General features: G+C 48.0%; 1 protein-coding gene across 2 annotated transcripts in view; it reads left to right on the forward strand.

Moving 5' to 3' along the window:
- The window catches only part of ell (elongation factor RNA polymerase II), a 137882-nt gene extending 128461 nt beyond the window's left edge, over positions 1 to 9421 (forward strand). For both annotated transcript variants that reach the window (XM_048559883.2, XM_048559884.2), the window contains 3 exons: positions 2175 to 2346; positions 2888 to 2932; positions 4585 to 9421. In XM_048559883.2, the coding sequence (XP_048415840.1) occupies positions 2175 to 2346; positions 2888 to 2932; positions 4585 to 4701 (334 nt within the window). In that variant the 3' untranslated portion in view covers positions 4702 to 9421. The remainder of the gene's footprint in view (positions 1 to 2174; positions 2347 to 2887; positions 2933 to 4584) is intronic.
- Positions 9422 to 19954: the final 10533 nt, after the last annotated feature.

A 19954-nucleotide genomic window follows, 5' to 3' on the forward strand; every position in this document is an offset into this window, starting at 1 on the left:
CATCCATGGTGAAGATGAGGTGTTGGGGGCCAGGGAATTGGAAGTCCTGGAGGAGGTGGAGGGCGTGGGTGGTGTCACGGACGTAGGTGGGGAGATCCTGGACCAAAAGGGAGAAAATGGAGTCCAGATAGGTGGAGATGAGTTCGGTGGGGCAGGAGCAGGCTCCCCCTCCCATTCTTTCGATGACATCTCCATCATGGGCCTCCTGCAGTGCCACAATGATGCCACCCGAAGGTTGCAAGAACAGCAACTCATATTCCGCCTGGGAACCCTGCAGCCTAATGGCATCAATGTGGACTTCACCAGTTTCAAAATCTCCCCTTCCCCAACTGCATCCCTAAACCAGCCCAGTTCGTCCCCTCCCCCCACTGCACCACACAACCAACCAGCCCAGCTCTCCTCCCCCCCCCCCCCCCCACCCACTGCATCCCAAAACCAGTCCAACCTGTCTCTGCCTCCCTAACCTGTTCTTCCTCTCACCTATCCCTTCCTCCCACCTCCATTTCCTACCTACTAACCTCATCCCACCTCCTTGACCTGTCCGTCTTCCCTGGACTGACCTATCCCCTCCCTACCTCCCCACCTATACTCTCTCCACCTATCTTCTTTACTCTCCATCTTCGGTCCGCCTCCCCCTCTCTCCCTATTTATTCCAGAACCCTCACCCCATCCCCCTCTCTGATGAAGGGTCTAGGCCCGAAACGTCAGCTTTTGTGCTCCTGAGATGCTGCTTGGCCTGCTGTGTTCATCCAGCCTCACATTTTATTATCTTGGAATTCTCCAGCATCTACAGTTCCCATTATCCCCGTCCTTACTGTCTACTTTTGCCAGTTGGGAGCAATCCAATCTCTGAAATTGTTTTTACCAGCTTTTTGGAGTTTTCTGTATTGTACTGGAGTTTTGGAAAACACTTTGCAAGGGTGCCCACGTAAAAGGTTATGGTGCAAAGGAGAAGTACATGGTGTGTGTGGGAGTGAGGTTAACATTAGCATGACCAGAACATTGGCTAGCTGACAGAAAGCAGTATTCACAAATAGTAGGAACTGCTGATGCTGGGGAATTTGAGATAACAAGGTGTAGAGCTGGATGAACGCAGCATCAGAGGCAGGAGGAAATTTTCTGAACAAGGGTCTCGACCCGAAACGTCAGCTTTCCTGCTCCTCTGATGCTGTATGGCCTGCTGTGTTCATCCAGCTCCACACCATGTTTTTTCAGTATTCACATATAGCTCCTTTTCTAATTGGCAGAATGTGATCAGTGCAATCTGTGCTGGGCAACCTCAGCATTTTACAATTAACATCAATGGCTTAGGTGAGGGAAGCAGAAGCATGGTAGCAAAATTTGCAGATGGTACAAGAATAGGGAGGATGGCGTGTTGTGGCGAGGATATAGAGTTTTATGGGATTCTGAAGAGTGAGAAGTTATTTGAATTCTAAATGATCCTGATTGGTCTAGAGATACTGGACATGGAAGTGATGGGTGAGTCGACAGCGAGGGGTCAGTGTTTCAGAATTAGGCGACACCCTTTTATGATGGTTTAGTTTTGTCCTGAGGGTTCTATGATTTTGGGACTCTGCTTCAGGTGGTCACAGAAGCAGGATCGTTGAATGTTGTTAAGATTGAGCTAGATTGATTTTATTATCTCATAAAAATCATGCGTTTATCAGGAGTAGAGGCGAGGGTGTGGAACAAACAATCATCCAGAATCCTCTTGAATAGCAGAGCAGGCTTGACATAGATTAGAACCTGCTCCTAATCCATACTTTTATGTCGGCGCTGAGAGAGCGCTGTGTTGTCAGAGAGTCAGCACCAAGGCAGCGCTGCGCTGTCAGAGAGTCAGTACCGCGGGGTTGGTGTCCCAATTCTTTGAATGTGAAGTAAAGGCAAGGTTCACCAGACAGTTTAGGAGAACATCAAAGATTCCACTGTACTATCAGAATGTGAACTGATTGTTCTGCAGTTTTGCTGAAACCACACAGCCGAAAGCACATTCCTTGTCATTTGTTCAGATATTTGCTGTTGCATTTCTCTGCAAAGCTGCACTGTTAACTTTTAGAAAGCCCATCATGGCGTATGTCTATGTACAGCACTGAATGTGTCATAATGCTCTGCAGCAATACCTCCTCTCTTTCTACATGCACCTAAGTGTTGTCTGGTGTGGATTTCTTCCTCAGCAAATATGCAGCAATTGAGTCACAGGAGCAGAGACAAGGTTACAAAACTGATTTCAATGCAGAGTACAATGAGTACCGGGACCTGCATTCCAGGATAGAGAGCATCACCAGGCGGTTTACACAACTGGACGCTGAGCTCAAACAGCTCTCTCCTGGGTCTGCAGACTACAAGGTACGTGATAATTTACTTCAATCTGAGAAAAAAATTTATCCTCTGACCCTCTCACTTTCTTCTCCACCACAGTCGATGCCTGAGAGAGGGCAGCTAAACAGAGGTGGGTTTTGTGCACACTATTTGAATGTTTTAGAGAAGTTCCCTATTTCTTGCTCGTGCTCTCCCTCGCCCATGCCCTCTTTCCGTGTGTGGATCAAGTGGTCATTGAACCTATGGAGCAAATCAGTTGCTTATTCTGGTTTGATGCTCAGTTTGCTCACCGTTTGAGGTATCAGCTACCCAGACACTCAGCTCTGCCTCCTGGTGGTTCAGTTTAATAGTGCTTTTGCATTCGTGTTTTGAAAGGGATCTTAATAGGAAGATTGGCATAGAACCTGAATATTGCCCTCATAGCAAATATTTTAAAATGAATCAACAAATCAGATTCCACTCAATTACACAAGGCTTTGGGATGTCCTCATCTTTGGCTCATATTGTACTTTTGTAAAGTCTGAATATCTGTTGCTGTTCTCATCTTTTATACATCTTGTTTCCTCAGAGTACTCATGACCAGATCTTACAGGAGTATCGGAAAATTAAGAAGGTGAGTAGCTAGCAGAAATGGATGTAGAAATTGCTAAGATTCCCATTGGTAATGGGACTAGTATAGAATCCCTACAGTGCAGAAAGAGGCCATTTGCCCCATTTGAGTCTATGCTGACCCCCGAAAGAGCATTCCACCTGGACACAACCCCCGACACTATCCCTGCAACCCTGCATTTATCATGGCTAATCCACCTAAATTCCACATCCCTAGTCACGACAGGGCAATCTAGTATGGCCAGTCCAATCTAGCGTGGCACTGCTTTCGACTGTGGGAGGAAACCCAGTGTACCTGACAGAAACCCACAAAGGTACGGGAAGAACACACAAGCTCCACAAATACTGTCGCCCAAGACTGGGATTGAACTGGAGACCCTGGCACTGTAAGATGATAATGATAACCAGTGTGGCACTGTGCTGTCCCCCAAAGTAGTCGGAGCAAACAGTCATAGTTCTAAAATAAGGGGCAGCAGATTTTAAACAGATGAGAAATTGCTGCTCTCAAAGGATCATGAATTTGTGAATTCACTACCCTAGAGTACAACGGATGCTGAGTCATTTTAGTAAATTTAGGGAGATAGTCACAGTCACATTTTTAAAGGTTGAAAGGCTGTGGGGTGTCGACAGGAAAGTGGAGCACTGTATGGTAACAATGCTAGGTGATGAGGCTCGGAACCAGGACACTCTTATCCTCTTTCTCCCAGGAACTGGGCCTCTTATCCTCCCAGGACTCACTGGGAAAGGCTCTGGCCCAATAAAATGTCCTCTGCTCCCAGGGACCGCTTCTCCCCTTTTACCTGGCCCTTCGCCTCCCTTGACCACTTCCCAACAGCCACTCGACCTAAAGAATCCTTCACCCGTCCTGCAGGACCTGCGGTCCTTTGCCTCTCTCCTCCAGGAGCCAGGCGCTCCTTTTCCTGAAATTATCTTTCCTCCCACGCAGGGCCGAGGCTGTTGTTCCCCAGAACCATCTTCCTTCCCTCCCCGGTGACCCTCTCTTCTTCCCTGTCAGTGCCCATCCCAGAAGACCCCTCCCTTGTGTTTAGAACATAGAACAGTACAGCACAGAACAGGCCCTTCAGCCCACAATGTTTGGTGCTATGTAGTTCATTTCTCTAGAAGATCAACTGCAACCTGATAGAGGCCTGAGGTATTGAGCACCAATTGTATGCAGCCCCCTCCCTACCTCTGTGCTTCTGAGGCTAATTGTAACACCCCACTCAATAAACCCCAGGGATTGAGCCAATCGTGTCTGAATAAGTTGGATATGATTTATCACAGGCTTCACCAACTGAATCGCAGTCACAGAATTGTTTTAGTGCACAAGGATGTCATTCAGCCGTTGTGAATTATTAGGTTAGAATCCACAAGTGTTTTATGATTGCATTATTTTTTGGTCTCTAATTGTTAACAGAATAAGGCCATTCAACCTTTGCAGGCTGTGCTTGCTCTTTGTTGAGCAATCCAAAACGAATCTCACTGTCCTGTGCCTCTGCTTCACTCCCCACTCCTGCCCCATCCAGAGCTTGTATCAAACTATTCCCACTTAAGGGTTATATTTTAAATTGCCGCTATCAGACAAGTAAGATCTGTGTGCATATGTGAGAGTGAGATCTATGATATGAATGTAATGTCATTCTTGTTTTTATGCAGACGAATCCCAATTACAGCCAGGAGAAATATCGCTGTGAATACCTACACAACAAACTGGCTCACATTAAGAAATTGATAGCAGAATACGACCAGAAGCAGCTGCAATCCTGGCGTTAGCGTGACTACTTTACCAGTGAGAGAGACAGAGAGGGAGAGCGATACAGCGAGCAATTGCATCTAATTGTGTTTCCAGCTTCCCTGTGTGGATGTGCGCTTCACAAGAGGAGGAAACTGCACCGACTGAGACCAGCACTAACTTTAATTAGAGAAACTTGTGGGGATGGGAGGGGGGGGCCCCTGTCGGTAACTGTCTAGTGAGGAGAGTTTAGTGTTCTAAAGGACAAAGGCTTTTTTAAAAAAATTAGAAGCTGTACCAAGGACTTGCTGTTTATTGTGTCCCCTGACTCTTCAAACAAACCATGTCTTCTCCTCCCTCCCTTGACTCTTCAGACTTGGTTATTATGTGCCCCTCACCTGACTCTTCAAATTCTTCCTTCTCGGAATGATATTTTTGCTGCTGTTGCCTTTGTCTGCCTTCTTCACTGTACAAGATATGGTCCAAGTGTTAGATGTAAAATCTGCCATCCAAAGAGACTGGTTTGAGGGGTTGGCACTCATATGTTCAAGCACCATCTTCCCTGGTTTTGTTTGGCGTTAGATGCTCTCATGTTAAGTATTTAAAATGTCTGTTCAGAAACAGCAACAACTGCAAAAACTGGTGATTCTGCAGCAGTCACTTTCTGCTGCCTCACTGGGCTATGGGTACAAGCGACGGCACATAGTGAGCTGTCTGAGAATATGCCACTCCTCAGTGCCAGCCGGCACCTGTTAATGGTCATGCTGCATCTGCTTCTCAAGGTTTGCCTAACACTGTAGCTGTGTGAAACTCAAACACCACCCACCAAATCCAAGAAGAGGTGAATGAATGAAGTCGGTTAGAAGTGTTATTTACTGTGATCAGTTCAACTGTAAAAATGCTACAATGAAATGGCATTTTCTGCCAGTAGGGCAGGTAATGACCAAAAATCAGTGTTCAGTGCTGTGAGCCCCTAACCAGGCAGGAATGGATGGAATCACTATCAAGTGATTATGTCCTTTTCTGTAATGAGTATTGTTTTGGTGATGATGGGATCCAGAACTACTTCACTGCCTAAAAGTCACTTCCGAGCCAGTTATCCCCACAAGAACCTCACTAATGATGCTTTGGGCCGGAGGCTAAACTTTTGTTACTTTTCACTGTCCCTTTTTCTTCACTTCCCCCAAGGCAGATGACAGCTGGTTATGTCACTAACCTTTGCCTAAGGTAGTCTTGCCTCCCTCTTCCATGAAGTCCAGAGATTCAACTCAACTGTGACTAACACCATGCCCCCCTCACCCTACTTCTCTTTCCCCTGAGCAGCTGCTGGTGATCTATGTTTGTGTGATTGTGATTTATGTTATTTCTGACTCCTGCCTGTTTAACCAGATTCCTGACATTAAAGCTGTCATCTGACCCTAATTTGCACTTGCTATGCAACCTGCCTTCCACACACTAGTCCTTGTATTGAGTTATTGACATATGTTGGGATGTTAATTTGAACAGTCCAAGAAAAGGCAACATATTTTAACCCATTATAATGCACGTTGAGAAATATGACTGGTACAGTTTAGTCAGGTTTAAAACATTGCAAGATGCAAGGTTCAAATAGAGTCAAATGTTCATCTTCTTTAGTTTTCTCCCTTTCAGTTTAAGTTGTGGTTCTTCCTTGTCTAAAGTAGTCCACTTTGATGAAATGGACAAATGGACAACTTAAAATCTACACTGGATACTAAACAGCAGCTTAAACCTGAACTGGGGACAAAGTAATGACATTCTATTGAATATTTCCAAATCTGAAAATCAAAATTCTTCCTCCCACCTGGTCCTTTCAATTTTGGTTGTTTTTATGATGTAGGATTCACTTCTCACCAGGCCCTGAATTCATTTGCAAATGCCACGAGTTACTGGAGCTAATTGAGCCTGGGTCTTATTTTGTTCAGCTTTAACTGGATTTCAGTCGGCAACCTGACATTAATCCCTACTGCTTGAAATTTGATTCACTGATGAAGTTGAAATAGCAACAGATTTGATCAGTGCATTTTTTGAGACGTTGGATGTTTGACAGTTACCTCTTGTGGCTGAGGAAGCAGGTATCTCACCTAGGTCCAAAAGTCCAGCCTGCACTTTCCAAGCTTCTGTATGGATCTAATTGGATTTGAACCTGTTATTTTTCCCTTCCCTGTTTCCACAGCCTTCCACTGTCTGTTTTGAGGGTATTTGTTTATTTTGTGCTGAAAGTGTGGGAGATCTTCAGTCATTGGATGCTTAGAGATAAGGGAGAGGAGACATTCTGAACAGGTTAACAGCTACTAAGAGCTGACCTTGCTGTCCCTGCAAGTTTAAATGGGATCTTCCAGCTACGTCTTGCACAATCTTTTGAGTATTTTAATTTATTTAAAGATTCTTTAAAGTTGGAGCTGTTAATGGTTTTCCAGCAAGGGCTCAGTTTTCATTTTTTTTCAAATGTCAGTAAATGTCATTACTTTCCTCGTTTACAGCAACAGGGTCAGATCCTCTACTGAAGCCCACACTGGAGAGGATTGTATATTCAGTGCTGAAATTGGAGTTCAGAAACATGTGTCTATGTTCTGACTGTGTACTACAGATGCCAGTGAGAACTGTATTTGCAGGAGGTTTAAAGGGCACAATATTTGACTGATTGTGGGGATTAGTGAGAATCAGCTCCTGGAATATAAGGATAACTTAAGCAAACGTGACACTTGCCCCTTTACTCCGAGGACAGCAGAATGGCTCTCATACCTGTCCTAGCTTGCCCAGTGTTCTCGCTGCGTGGAATAAGTGCCTAAACTTCAAGTTACATACAAACATGGGCACAGTTTAACTGAATGTAGACATCCTGGGTCCCATATAATGCCAACAGATTTAACATATTGAGGGAGGATAAAACTGGGAGGTGTGTGGGAGCGGACCATTTGGAGGAACATTGAGTGTTGTCAAGTATTGCTTCAACCAAGTGTATGTCCTCCCCTGCTGTTTCAGCATTGTCCCAGCCCCTTCTGCCCCCAGCCCCTGCTAACCCCTTACCCCCAAACTGCACCATGCTGTTCCTCCGTCTGCCAGCCCTCATCATGCTTAGACCCTGTTCACACTGATAGCCTCCCCGTCTGTCTAGTCAGGTCTGGTGACCTGTCCAGCTGTATTTCAGACATTCTCCTTGTAATATCATCCCAAGCTAAAATCTTCAAGTTGTAACCAAACTGTAATATTCCGAATCTGCTAAAGTCTGGGCAGCTGCTTCTGACGTTGACATCTGTATTCTAATATCTAATTTACTAAATGGATAAGCTGAGTTTCAACAGGAGCTAATTTTGGAGGGTGCATAGTATCACTAATGCTGAGACTGCCTAAATCCAGAAGACTCTGAAATATTGGTGCATTTTTGCACGGCACCCCGTATCTTGTGAAAATATCAGACTGGCTCACTGATGTTTCAATCTCCACCCACTCCCTGCCCTCCACATTCTCTGACCCACTCACTACAACCACCACCACCTTTTCCTCCTCCTCCTTCTCCTTCTCTTCTTTCCTTCCCTCCTTTTTTTCTCCTCTCGGCCCCATTTCTTCCCTACCCCTTGCCTCCTCACCCTCCTCTCTCTGCCTCTCCACCCTCCTCTCCCTCCCCATTTTCAATCATTCCCCCCACCCTGTTACTTTTCCCTTGGTACATAAACCTGTTCATCCTTCTGTCCATCAGATATTCCTGATGCCTAGCGGGTAGCACATTTTGCCTCTGAGTGAAAATGTTGTGGGGTCAAGCACCAGTCTAGGACTTTAATACATGTCTCGGCTGATGCTAGAGCAGGAACGAGTGTGCTGCACTGTTGAGGGTTTGCTCTAGTGAGAGGTCAAACGTGGCTGTTGCACTCTATTGAAAACCAAACGAATGAATCATCTCACTTAATATTGTTTGTGGGATGTTATTGTGTGCCCCCTGCTTGCATCACTACATATCAGCTTATGTCCCTGCTTGGGGTGTGCCTGAAATTTGAGTGCTTGTTCTCCTAACTGACCTTTGTGTTACTGGAAGATTAGAATAGTGCTTTTGTTCCTTTCCCTCCAGTTTCACAGCTCGCACTAGACGTTTGCACCACGTGACCTCCAGTAATGGCCAATTCCCAAAGAGAAGGTGGCGAACTCTGGGTATGGTAAACGGTGATTCAGGTTTTTTCTATCTTCCTTGACTTTTATTTGTTGGCATACAGGGATTGGTGGGAAGGGTTCTGTGTGCATACAGTAAATGGGTCAGTATCTTCTGAAACGAGTTTGGTTTGGTGGTGCCTGTCCTGTTTTACTATTTGGTTTTTGGATAACCAGCATTCAAAGTTTTATTCTTCCATCCTCATGTCTCGAAGAGATTTCTTGTTTGTGATTTATTGAATGAACCACAAGGCTGAGCAGCAAGGCTGGCATCTGCTACCTTGCCACTCTCTGCTAACTCTGTCCAGTGTTACAATAACAGGAATTCCTGGAGGAACTTCTGGCAGCATATGTGGAGGGAAAGCACAGTTAACAGGATCACTGGACCTGAAGCTTTAACTCTGTTTTCTCCACAGATACTGCCAGACCTGTTGTTTCTCCAGTTTCTGTCTCAGATTTCCAGCATATGCAGCTTTGTTTTTTTTAATCACAGTGTTATAATATCAGTTCCACCCAAGTCGGAGAGAATATTTCTGAATTTAAAAAAATAAACATTTTTGAACCTTCTGGAGTTTAAATAAAACTATTTTTTGAGAACAATATATATATAGATGTCAGATTAAAATGTTTCTACACTCTTAATATTTTTGAGTGAACTTGTATAGCTAAGGAACTGATCATGGAATTGTACATACCAAGGAATACGAGCTAGTATGACTGTAGAATTATAGAATATTTAATGATTATATGTATAAGTATTAGTATTTGTTTGTGTCTTTATTTCCTGGCTGCTTCTATACTGTTGTAGAGTCATAGAGATGTACAGCACGGAAACAGACCTTTCAGTCCAACTTGTCCATGCCAGATATTCTACATTAATCTTCTCCTACCTGCCAGCATTTGTCCCATATCCCTCTAAACCTTTCCTATTCATACACGTAGGAACTCCGAGACAATTCATTTATCTGTTACATCTTTTAATTAGATCACTAATTTGTTTCGCAATTCCATCAACCCACATCAGTTTTGTCATTCTTAAGCTTCCCACACAAACATGTTATCAACTTCAGCTTTCGAAGTTTTCAGTTCACCAGTTTTTCTAGGAAATGCGTGGTGACATGGAAATTGACAGTTCTTCAGAAGAGTCATACTGGACTCAAAACGTTAACTTTGTTTCTCTTCTCTGGTGGTGCCAGTCCCGAGTTTCTCCAGCATTCTGTTGTTTGATTCCCGGCAGCTGTAGCATTTTGCTTTTATCCCATTATTACAGGAATTTGTGTTTCTCTAGTCAGCTTTTTCCCTCCTCGCTAATCCTGTCATTACTTTTTTAAATATTCTGTCTATTCTTCTCGCCTGCACCCTATTTCTGTGCACTTAAGATACTTTTTCTTTTAGTGCAATCTTTAACTTTTTTTTCCATTAACCATGGATGGTAGGCTCATCCTTGGAATTTATCTTTCTCATTGGAATCTATTCTGAGCATTCTGAAATATCTCTTGTAATGTTTGCTACAGTATCTATACTGACCTATTCCTTAACCTAATATGATAGTTCTGTTTATCTAGCTCTGCTTTACTGCCTTAATAATGGACATTATTTCAATGGGCATTAAGTCACTAGCAATCTAAATAAATTAGTCCCTGCATCGAAATCATTTATATAGAGTGTAAATAACTGAGAATCCTAATGCTGATTTTTGTGACACCACACTTGTCACATTCTTGCCAATCCAAAATGAGTTTCTGCCCATCTTCTGTTCCCTGTTCACCAACCAGTCATCTATCTCTGCAAGCATGTTAGACCAATACACATGAGCTGTTATTTTGCATTGTAATCTTTGTTGTTGTACTTGGCTGATTGCCTTCTGGAAATCAAATAAACCCAAGGAAGGCGCTGCCATGAAGGATAAAGTGCAGAGGAACATCAACAAATGGAAATATTGAATAGATGTTGGACAGAGGCAACATGAAATAATAGGAAACCTCTTGGAAATGAGTGTACACGGATGTTGGAAACATTGGGAGTCAGCTGCAGGAGCAGAGGGAATGTCAAGCTGGTGCTAAAATCAGAAATAGGTGAGAATAGCAGTGAATTTGGCAAAGCTGGGGAAGGAGATAGTACAGTGCTATGTGTTAGGGAGATCTGTGAAGTTGCATATGTTAAAAAATGGGGAGTTATATAAGCTTTAAGGTAAGAAACACAAGAGCAACTTTGATGTGTCCTTCCATTGAATTAAAACATCCTCTGAGGCTTCACAGGTGCATTCACAGACTCACACAGTACACAGTCAAGTTTGTGCCACCAAAAATATGCTACCTGCACCAGGCCCACAGCTTTGAATGTTATGATATTTCAAGGGCTCATCCAAATACCTTTTTACAGGTTGGAAGGTTTCCTATCTCAACTACCCTCCCAGGCATTGCATGGAGGCAATACAGTTGAGGGCATCCTTAATTACAGAGGAGGGGGAAATAGTTCCACTCTCCCCATCAATTTCTCCACCAAATCCTGCACCTGCAAAAGGTGCAACACCTGCCCCCCCCCACCCACGCCATAAGCCCATAAGACATAGGAGTGGAAGTAAGGCCATTCGGCCCATCGAGTCCACTCCACCATTTAAATCATAGCTGATGGGCATTTCAACACCACTTCCCTGCACTCTCCCCGTAGCCCTTGATTCTTTGTGAGATCAAGAATTTATCAATCTCTGCCTGGAAGGCATCCAACGTCCCGGCCTCCACTGCACTCTGCGGCAATGAATTCCACAAGCCCACCACTCTCTGGCTGAAGAAATGTCGTCTCATTTCAGTTTTAAATTTACCCCTTCCAATTTTAAGGCTGTGCCCACGGGTCCTAGTCTCCCCATCTAACAGAAACAACTTCCTAGCGTCCACCCCTTCTAAACCATACATTATCTTGTAAGTTTCTATTAGATCTCCCCTCAACCTTCTAAACTCTGATGAGTACAATCCCAGGATCCTTAGCCGTTCATCATACGTTAAACCTACCATTCCAGGGATCATCCGTGTGAATCTCCGCTGGACACGCTCCAGGGCCAGCATGTCCTTCCTGAGGTGTGGGGCCCAAAATTGGACACGGTATTCTAAATGGAGCCTAACTAGAGCTTTATAAAGTCTCAGAAGCACATCACTGCTTTTACATTCCAACCCTCTTGTGATAAACGACAACATTACATTTGTTTTCTTAATCACGGACTCTACCTGCAAGTTAACCTTTAGAGAATCCTGCACCAACACTCCCAGATCCCTTTGTACTTCTGATTTGCGAATTTTCTCACTGGATGTGAGTTTGCTCGCTGAGCTGGAAGTTTAGTTTTCAGACGTTTCGTCACTGTTTTATTTGAAAAAATATACTTCATTCATAGAATGTACAAAAAATAAAACATTTATACACTTACCCAGTCATGCAAGTCACTCTGGGTTACCCAGGGGGTACGTACACCAACTAAAGGAAAAAACAAAACAAAGAAGAAAAAAAAACAAAGCAAAGAAAATACCCCGGCAATTGTCACCCCGCACAGTCCCAGTTGGCCCCCTGACCAGTTGGGGAAGGCGCCAGCTGGGCCCAGTTACCAGATGGGGCCCTTTTTTCCATTCTGGACGAGGGGTTTCATACGGTGGTCTTTCCCCACCGCGCCTTGGCGGCGGCTGCCCCAAGCTTTAGCGCGTCCCTCCGCACGTAGTCCTGGACCTTGGAGTGCGCCAGTCTGCAACACTCAGTCGGGGTCAGTTCTTTCAGCTGGCAGACCAGCAAGTTGCGGGCAGACCAGCAAGTTGCGGGCAGACCAAAGAGTGTCTTTCACTGCATTGATGGTCCTCCAGGCACAGTTGATGATGGTCTCGGTGTGCGTCCCAGGAAACGGCCTGTTGAGCACGGAGTCCTGCGTCATGGAGCTGCTTGGGACGAACCTCGACAAATACCACTGTATCCCCCTCCGGACCTCCTGCGCATAGGCACACTCCAGAAGGAGGTGATCGACAGTCTCGTCCCCCCCGCAGCCACCTCGAGGGCAGCGTGCGGTGGCGCAGAGATTCCGGGCATGCATAAAGGATCTCACTGGCAGAGCCCCTCTCACCGCCAGCCAAGCAATGTCCTTGTGCTTGTTTGAAAGTTCTGGCGATGAGGCATTCTGCCAAACGACTTTGGCAGTCTGCGTGGGGAACCACACGACGGGATCCACCTTCTCCCTTTCCCGAAGGGTCTCGAGGATACTACGTGCTGACCACTGCCTGACGGCCTTGTGGTCAAAGGTGTTTCCTTTCAAAAATTTCTCCATGAAGGACAGGTGGTACGGAACGGCCCAACTACTCGGAGCGTTCCACGGCAACGAGGCCAGGCCCATCCTTCGCAACACCGGGAACAGCTAGAACCTCACTAAGTAGTGACACTTGGTGTTTGCGTACTGAGGATCTACGCACAGCTTGATGCAGCCGCACACAAAGGTAGCCGTCAGGGCGAGGGTGGCGTTCGGTACGCCCTTTCCCCCATTTTACAGGTCTTTGTACATGGTGTCTCTGCGGACCCGGTCCATCCTCGACCCCCAAATGAAGTGGAAGATGGCCCGGGTGACCGCAGCGGCGCAGGTCCAGGTAATAGGCCAGGCCTGCGCCACATACAACAGTACCGAAAGCCCCTCGCACCTGACAACCAGGTTCTTACCCGCGATGGAGAGGGACCGGAGCGTCCACCTGCCCAGCTTCTGCTTCAGTTTGGTGATACACTCCTCCCAAGTCTTAGTGCACGCCCCAGCTCCACCAAACCAAACACCCAGCACCTTCAGGTAGTCTGTCCTGACGGTGAAGGGGATGAAGGAGCGGTTGTCCCAGTTCCCAAAGGACATGACCTCACTCTTACCCCTATTGACTTTGGCACCTGAGGCCAGTTCAAACTAGCCGCAGATGTCCAACGGCCTACTCACCGACCAACGATCAGTGCAGAAGATGGCGACATTGTCCATGTACAAGGAGGTCTTGACCTGAAGGCCTCCGCTGCCTGGGATAGTCACGCCTTTCAGGCTCACGTCCTTCCTGATGGATGCGGCGAAGGGCTCCATACAGCACACGAACAAGGCAGGAGAGAGCAGGCAGCCCTGCCTGACTCCAGATCTGACGGGAAAACTGATTCCCACCCGTTGATCGAGACTGCGCTAACGGTGTTGGTGTAGAGCAGCCGGCTCCAATTGCGGATGCCCTCACCGAGCCCCAATTTGGAGAGGACGTCCCTCATGTAAGCATGAGAGACCCTATCGAAGGCCTTCTCCTGGTCCAGGCTGACGAGGCAGGTGCCCACCCACCTGTCCTGCACGTAGGTGATCGCATCCCTGATGAGCGCGAGGCTCTCAGCGATCTTCCTGCCCGGCACAGCACAGGTTTGGTCAGGGTGAATCACCGACTCCAGTACAGACCTGACACGGTTGGCTATGACCTTGGCCAGGATTTTGTAGTCCACGTTCAGTAGTGAAATGGGACGCCAATTCTTAATTTCTTCCCTCTCCCCCTTCCTCTTGTAAATGAGGGTGATGATGCCCTTCCTCATGGACTTGCACATTTCCCCTGCCCGAAGCGCACTATCGTACACCTCCAGCAGGTCCTGGCTGACCAGGTCCCACAGAGCGGAATACGGCTTGACCGGTAAGCCGTCACTCCCGGGAGTCTTATTCATCTCCAAGGACTTGAGGGCTCTGGTCAGCTCGTCCAGGGCTATTGGCCGGTCCAGCCACTCCCTTGAGCTGGCGTCTAAGACCTCCGTGATAGATGACAGGAATGACTCGGAGGCTGTGCTGTCCGTGGGCTTTGTGTCGTACAGTCTGGCATAGAAGGATCTGCTGATCCTCAAAATATCGGGCCGAGACAACGTCACCGAGCCATCGTCCTCCCTCAGCCGGCTAAGCACAGAGCTCTCTTTGTGCACCTTCTGAAAGAAGAAACGCGAGCACGTCTCGTCCTGCTCCACGGAGCAGACCCTGGACCGGAAGATTATCCTGGAGGCCTCCGCGGCGAAGAGTGAGGCTTGTTGGCCCCTCACCTCGGAGGTCCTCCGTGACATCGACCCCCATCAACTGCAGAAGGAGCAGGTTCTGCATCCTCTTCTGGAGTCGCGACAGCTTTCCCCGCCTCTCTCTCACCTTCCGAACAACCTTGAGGACAGCGAACCTCTTGATGTTCTCCTTCACCGTCTCCCACCAGTCGCCTGGAGAGTCCGAGGGGTTTCATGGTTCTCCAACCGGCGTATTCCCTCTTAAGCTCCTCAACGTTCTCTGGGGTCAACAGAGTCGTGTTGAGCTTCCACGTCCCCTTGCCGGCCGGCTGGTCGTCCTGTAAATGACAGTTGGCCAGCAGGAGGCAGTGGTCAGAGAAGAACACCGGCTCAATGCCGATGGACCTGACGGAGAACGCCCGTGACACAAACAGGAAGTCTATCCTTGAGCAGATAGACCCGTCTGGCCGCGACCAGGTGTATCTCCGCTGCGCTCCATCTGCAGGGGTGCTGAAGACGTCGAGCAGCTTGGCGTCCTTCACCATGCCCATCAGGAATCTGGACGTGACGTCCAGTTGACTCCCCCCATCCGCTGTCCCCACACCGGATCTTCCATCTGCATCGATGATGCAGTTGAAGTCTCCGCCTAGGATGACCGGCCTGGACGTAGCCAGCAGGGGTGGAAGCCGCTGCAGGACGGCCAACCGCTCACTCCGTACCGCTGGGGTGTACACGGTGATCAGCCTCAGGGGACCGTTCCTGTAGGTGACGTCAGCCACTAGGAGGCGCCCCCCCCCCCCCCCCCCCCCCCCCCCCCCACCACCTCCTGAACTTGAGAGATGGTGATACCTGCTGAGGTGCGGTATCCCGCACTCCTGCAGAAACAGGACGTCCGCCTTGATGGTGGTCAGGTAGGCCAACGTGGACACACATCTCGCGGTTGACTTGACGCTGTGCACATTAATGCTCGCAACACGTACCCCCATTTGTGGGCAGTGACTGCAGTAACCTCCCCAAGTCCAAGGTCCAGCCCCTCCATCTGTCCCTTCATGCCCATTGCCTGGGCTAACTGCTGGACGCTCTCTGGGCTCAGAAAACCTTCCGTGCTGCCTTCCAGGTGGCATCCCCCCGTCGGGGGTATGGAGGCAGGAGAGTCCGGCTCTGGGTCAGGCTTGGGACATGCTGTTTCCTGCTTCCCACCTGAAGTTTCCGGGGGGCCCTCCAGGGCCCCAGCGGTGCATGGCTGGGTGTCGGAGGGAGCCTCAGGACACCTCCCGTCACCTGGAAGCGGGGTGCTGCTTTCCTTCTCCCTTGAGATCTTTAGCTTCTGCTTTGGGCGGGCCCTCTCCGAATCTGCCTCATCAGAGGAGCTCTTACAGCCCCCCTGTAGCTGCCTCTTCCTGCCTGATGGTTGCGGTACCAGGGCCCGCCGGAGCGCCTTCCTCCTTGCTTTCCGGACTGTCGTCCACTCCCCTGGGTCACCTGTCACCTCCTCCATCGACTCCGGGTTGTTGGTGGGGAGCGGAGCCTGGAGGGGCGCTTTGCTGGCCTCGGGTCCGTCCTGCGGGGCTGGGCCCTCCTGCATGACCTGGCCCTCCTGCACATTAGCGGGGTCCTTGCAGGGGCCTGGTGCCTTCCTCTCCTCCGGCGGGGGTCGGGGGGAGGCTTGCCCTGCATTGCCCCTGCTGGCGACCTGGGCGTAGGTGGTCCCCCGCCGCGGGCATGCCCTGTAGAGGTGGCCCGCTTCCCCGCAAAGGTTGCAGCTTCTCTCTCGTGGGCAATCCTTTGCAAGGTGTCCCTCCTCCCTGCAGTTCCTGCAGATGGTGGCTTTGCAGTCGGCCGCCATGTGACCTGACCTACCACAGGCATGGCAGACTTTAGGTTGCCCTGCATAGGTCAGGTAGCCCTTGCTCCCGCCGATCGCAAAGCTGGACGGTTGCTGTACAATGTTCCCATCCACGCCCATCCTCAGCGTCACCTTGACCTGCCTCTTACTGGTCCAGATGCCAAAGGGGTCCATGATGTCAGTTCGGTCCCCTTCCACCTTCACGTACCTTCCAAGGAAGGTCAGGACATCAACTGCTGGCACATGCGGGTTGTACATATGTACAGTCACCATACGGCTCCTCCGCACCAGCCTCACGAACAGCGGGACAGCGGTCAGTACAGAGAGGGGGCCCTCACCTCCTTTCTCCTTGAAAACCTCCAGGAAGCGCTCGCAAAGCTTGGCAGTCCTGAAGGTTACATCGTAGAAACCTCCTCCAGGGAAATCCTGCAGGCAGTAAATGTCCACAGCAGTGAGCCCACAACAGTCCAACAGGACTCTCTTCACAAAGAAGGTGCAGTCCACAGGTGCACTCTCAGCCGCCTTCTTCACGGAAACACGGATGTTGTTCTGGACCCCCTGACCCGGGGCATGAGCACTTGCCGCAGCCATCGTTGCAGGTTGGCTGCTCCCCTGAACCAGCATTAGGCCGAAGCCAGCATTAAGATCCCCTGGTCGCAAGGGTGCTCAGCCAACCCGACGTCTTCCTTCCACCTCCAACACAGTCGCGCTATCCTCTTCTCGGTTCACAAAAGAGTGGGTTATTATTTTGTTCTGGATGTAAGCTGGTTCACTGAGCTGGAAGGTTCGTTCCCAGGCATTTCGTCACCATCCTAGGTAACATCATCAGTGAGCCTCCAACGAAGCGCTGGTGTTATGTCCCACTTTCTATTTATCTATTTAGGTTTCCTTGGGTTGGTGATATCATTTCCTGTTTTTTTTTCCCCTCAGAGGATGGTAGATTGATTTGGAGCCAATGTGTTTGTTGATGGAGTTCCGGTTGGAATGCCATGCTTCTAGGAATTCTCGTGCGTGTCTCTGTTTGGCTTGACCTAGGATGAATGTGTTGTCCCAATCAAAGTGGTGTCCTTCCTCATCTGTGTGTAAGGATACTAGTGATAGTGGGTCATGTCGTTTTGTGGCTAGTTGATGTTCATGTATCCTGGTGGCTAGCTTTCTGCCAGTTTGTCCAATGTAGTGTTTGTCACAGTTCTTGCAAGGTATTTTGTAAATGACGTTCATTTTGCTTGTTGTCTGTATAGGGTCTTTTAAGTTCATGAGCTGCTTTTCTTAGTGTGTTGGTGGGTTTGTGGGCTACCCTGTTGCCTGATTCATTTCAAAAATGAAACCAGATGGATCCAACACACCACGCTTCTACGGACTACCAAAAATTCACAAACCAGGAGCCCCCCTCAGACCAATAGTCTCGCTACCTGGAACACCAACCTACAGATTAGCCAAGGAACTACACCAAAGACTAAAACACCTAGAAGACGACTCACGCCACTCCATCCGCTCCACCCAAGAATTTCTGAACACCATCAAAGACACCAAGATAGAAGAGGATGAAATAATGGTCTCCTTTGACGTAACAGCCCTGCTCACATCCATCAACATCAACCTGGCCAAAGAAACACTGACTACACTATTAGAAGAACCGAAGACACATACACCAGACACCACCAACCTCGTCAGCAAGGACAACATCATCAAGCCAGTGGGCCCATGCCTCACCACCCACTTCACTGTCAATAACAAAACCTACAGACAAACCAACGGTACACCCATGGGATCTCCGATATCAGGGTTCTTAGCAGAGGCAGTAATGCAGAGACTCGAACAAACAGCTCTGCCAATCATCCAACCCAAACTTTTGGTCTGCTATGTGGATGACACCTTTGTCATCACTAAACAAAACAAATTAGAGGAAACCTTCAAGACCATCAATAATACCCTTCACTGGCATAACATTCTCAAAAGAGGAGGAAAACAACAGCAAACTGCCATTCCTAGATGTCACAGTAGAGCGAACAGCCAGTGGGGAACTTCAAACCAGCGTCTACAGGAAAACAACACATACGGACCAAATACTGAACTACAGGAGCAACCATCCCAACACCCACAAACGAAGCTGCATTAGAACATTATTCCAACGAGCCACCACACACTGCAGCACAGAGGAACTACGCAGCACAGAGGAAAATCACCGATACAGCGTATTCAAATAGAATGGGTACCCAATGAACACAGTCCGCCGATTCCTCAGCAATAAACCCAAACAAACAGACAAAACGGGCTCAGAAACCATAACCACTCTGCCCTACATCAAAGACATTTTCGAAATGACTGCCAGACTACTCGGACCTCTTGGCTTCAGGGTAGCCCACAAACCCACCAACACACTAAAACAGCAGCTCATGAACTTAAAAGACCCTATACAGACAACAAATAAAACGAACGTCATCTACAAAATACCTTGCAAGAACTGTGACAAACACTACATTGGACAAACTGGCAGAAAGCTAGCCACCAGGATACATGAACATCAACTAGCCACAAAACGACATGACCCACTATCACTCGTATCCTTACACACAGATGAGGAAGGACACCACTTTGATTGGGACAACACATCCATCCTAGGACAAGCCAAACAGAGACACGCACGAGGATTCCTAGAAGCATGGCATTCCAACCGGAACTCCATCAACAAACACATTGGCTCCAAATCAATCTACCATCCTCTGGGGGGGGGGGGGGGAAGGAAATGACATCACCAATGCAGGAAATGACATTACCGACCCAAGGAAACCTAAACAGATAAATAGAAAGTGGGACATAACACCAGCGCTTCGTTGGAGGCTCACTGATGATGTTACCTAGAATGGTGACAAAATGTCCAAAAACTAACCTTCCAGCTCAGTGAGCAAACTCACATCCAGAACCTCAACCTGAGCTACAAATCTTCTCAAAACTCACTAGAATTTTCTCACTGTTTAGAAAATAGTCCATGCCTATATTCTTTTTTCCAAAGTGCAAAACCTCACATTTACTCACATTGAATTTCATCAGCCATTTCCTGGACCACTCTCCTAAACTGTCTAAATCTTTCTGCAGCTTCCCCACCTCCTCAGTACTACCTGCCTGTCCACCTATCTTTGTATCAAAGGCAAACTTCGCCACAATGCCCCCAGTCCCTTCATCCAGATCATTAATATACAAGGTGAACAGCTGTGTCCGTAACACTGAACCCTGCGGGACACTACTCGTCACCAGTTGCCATTCCAAAAGAGAGCCTTTTATCCCAACTC

This window comes from Stegostoma tigrinum, chromosome 30 (genome assembly GCF_030684315.1).
Source record: "Stegostoma tigrinum isolate sSteTig4 chromosome 30, sSteTig4.hap1, whole genome shotgun sequence".
Classification (NCBI taxonomy): Eukaryota; Metazoa; Chordata; class Chondrichthyes; order Orectolobiformes; family Stegostomatidae; genus Stegostoma; species Stegostoma tigrinum.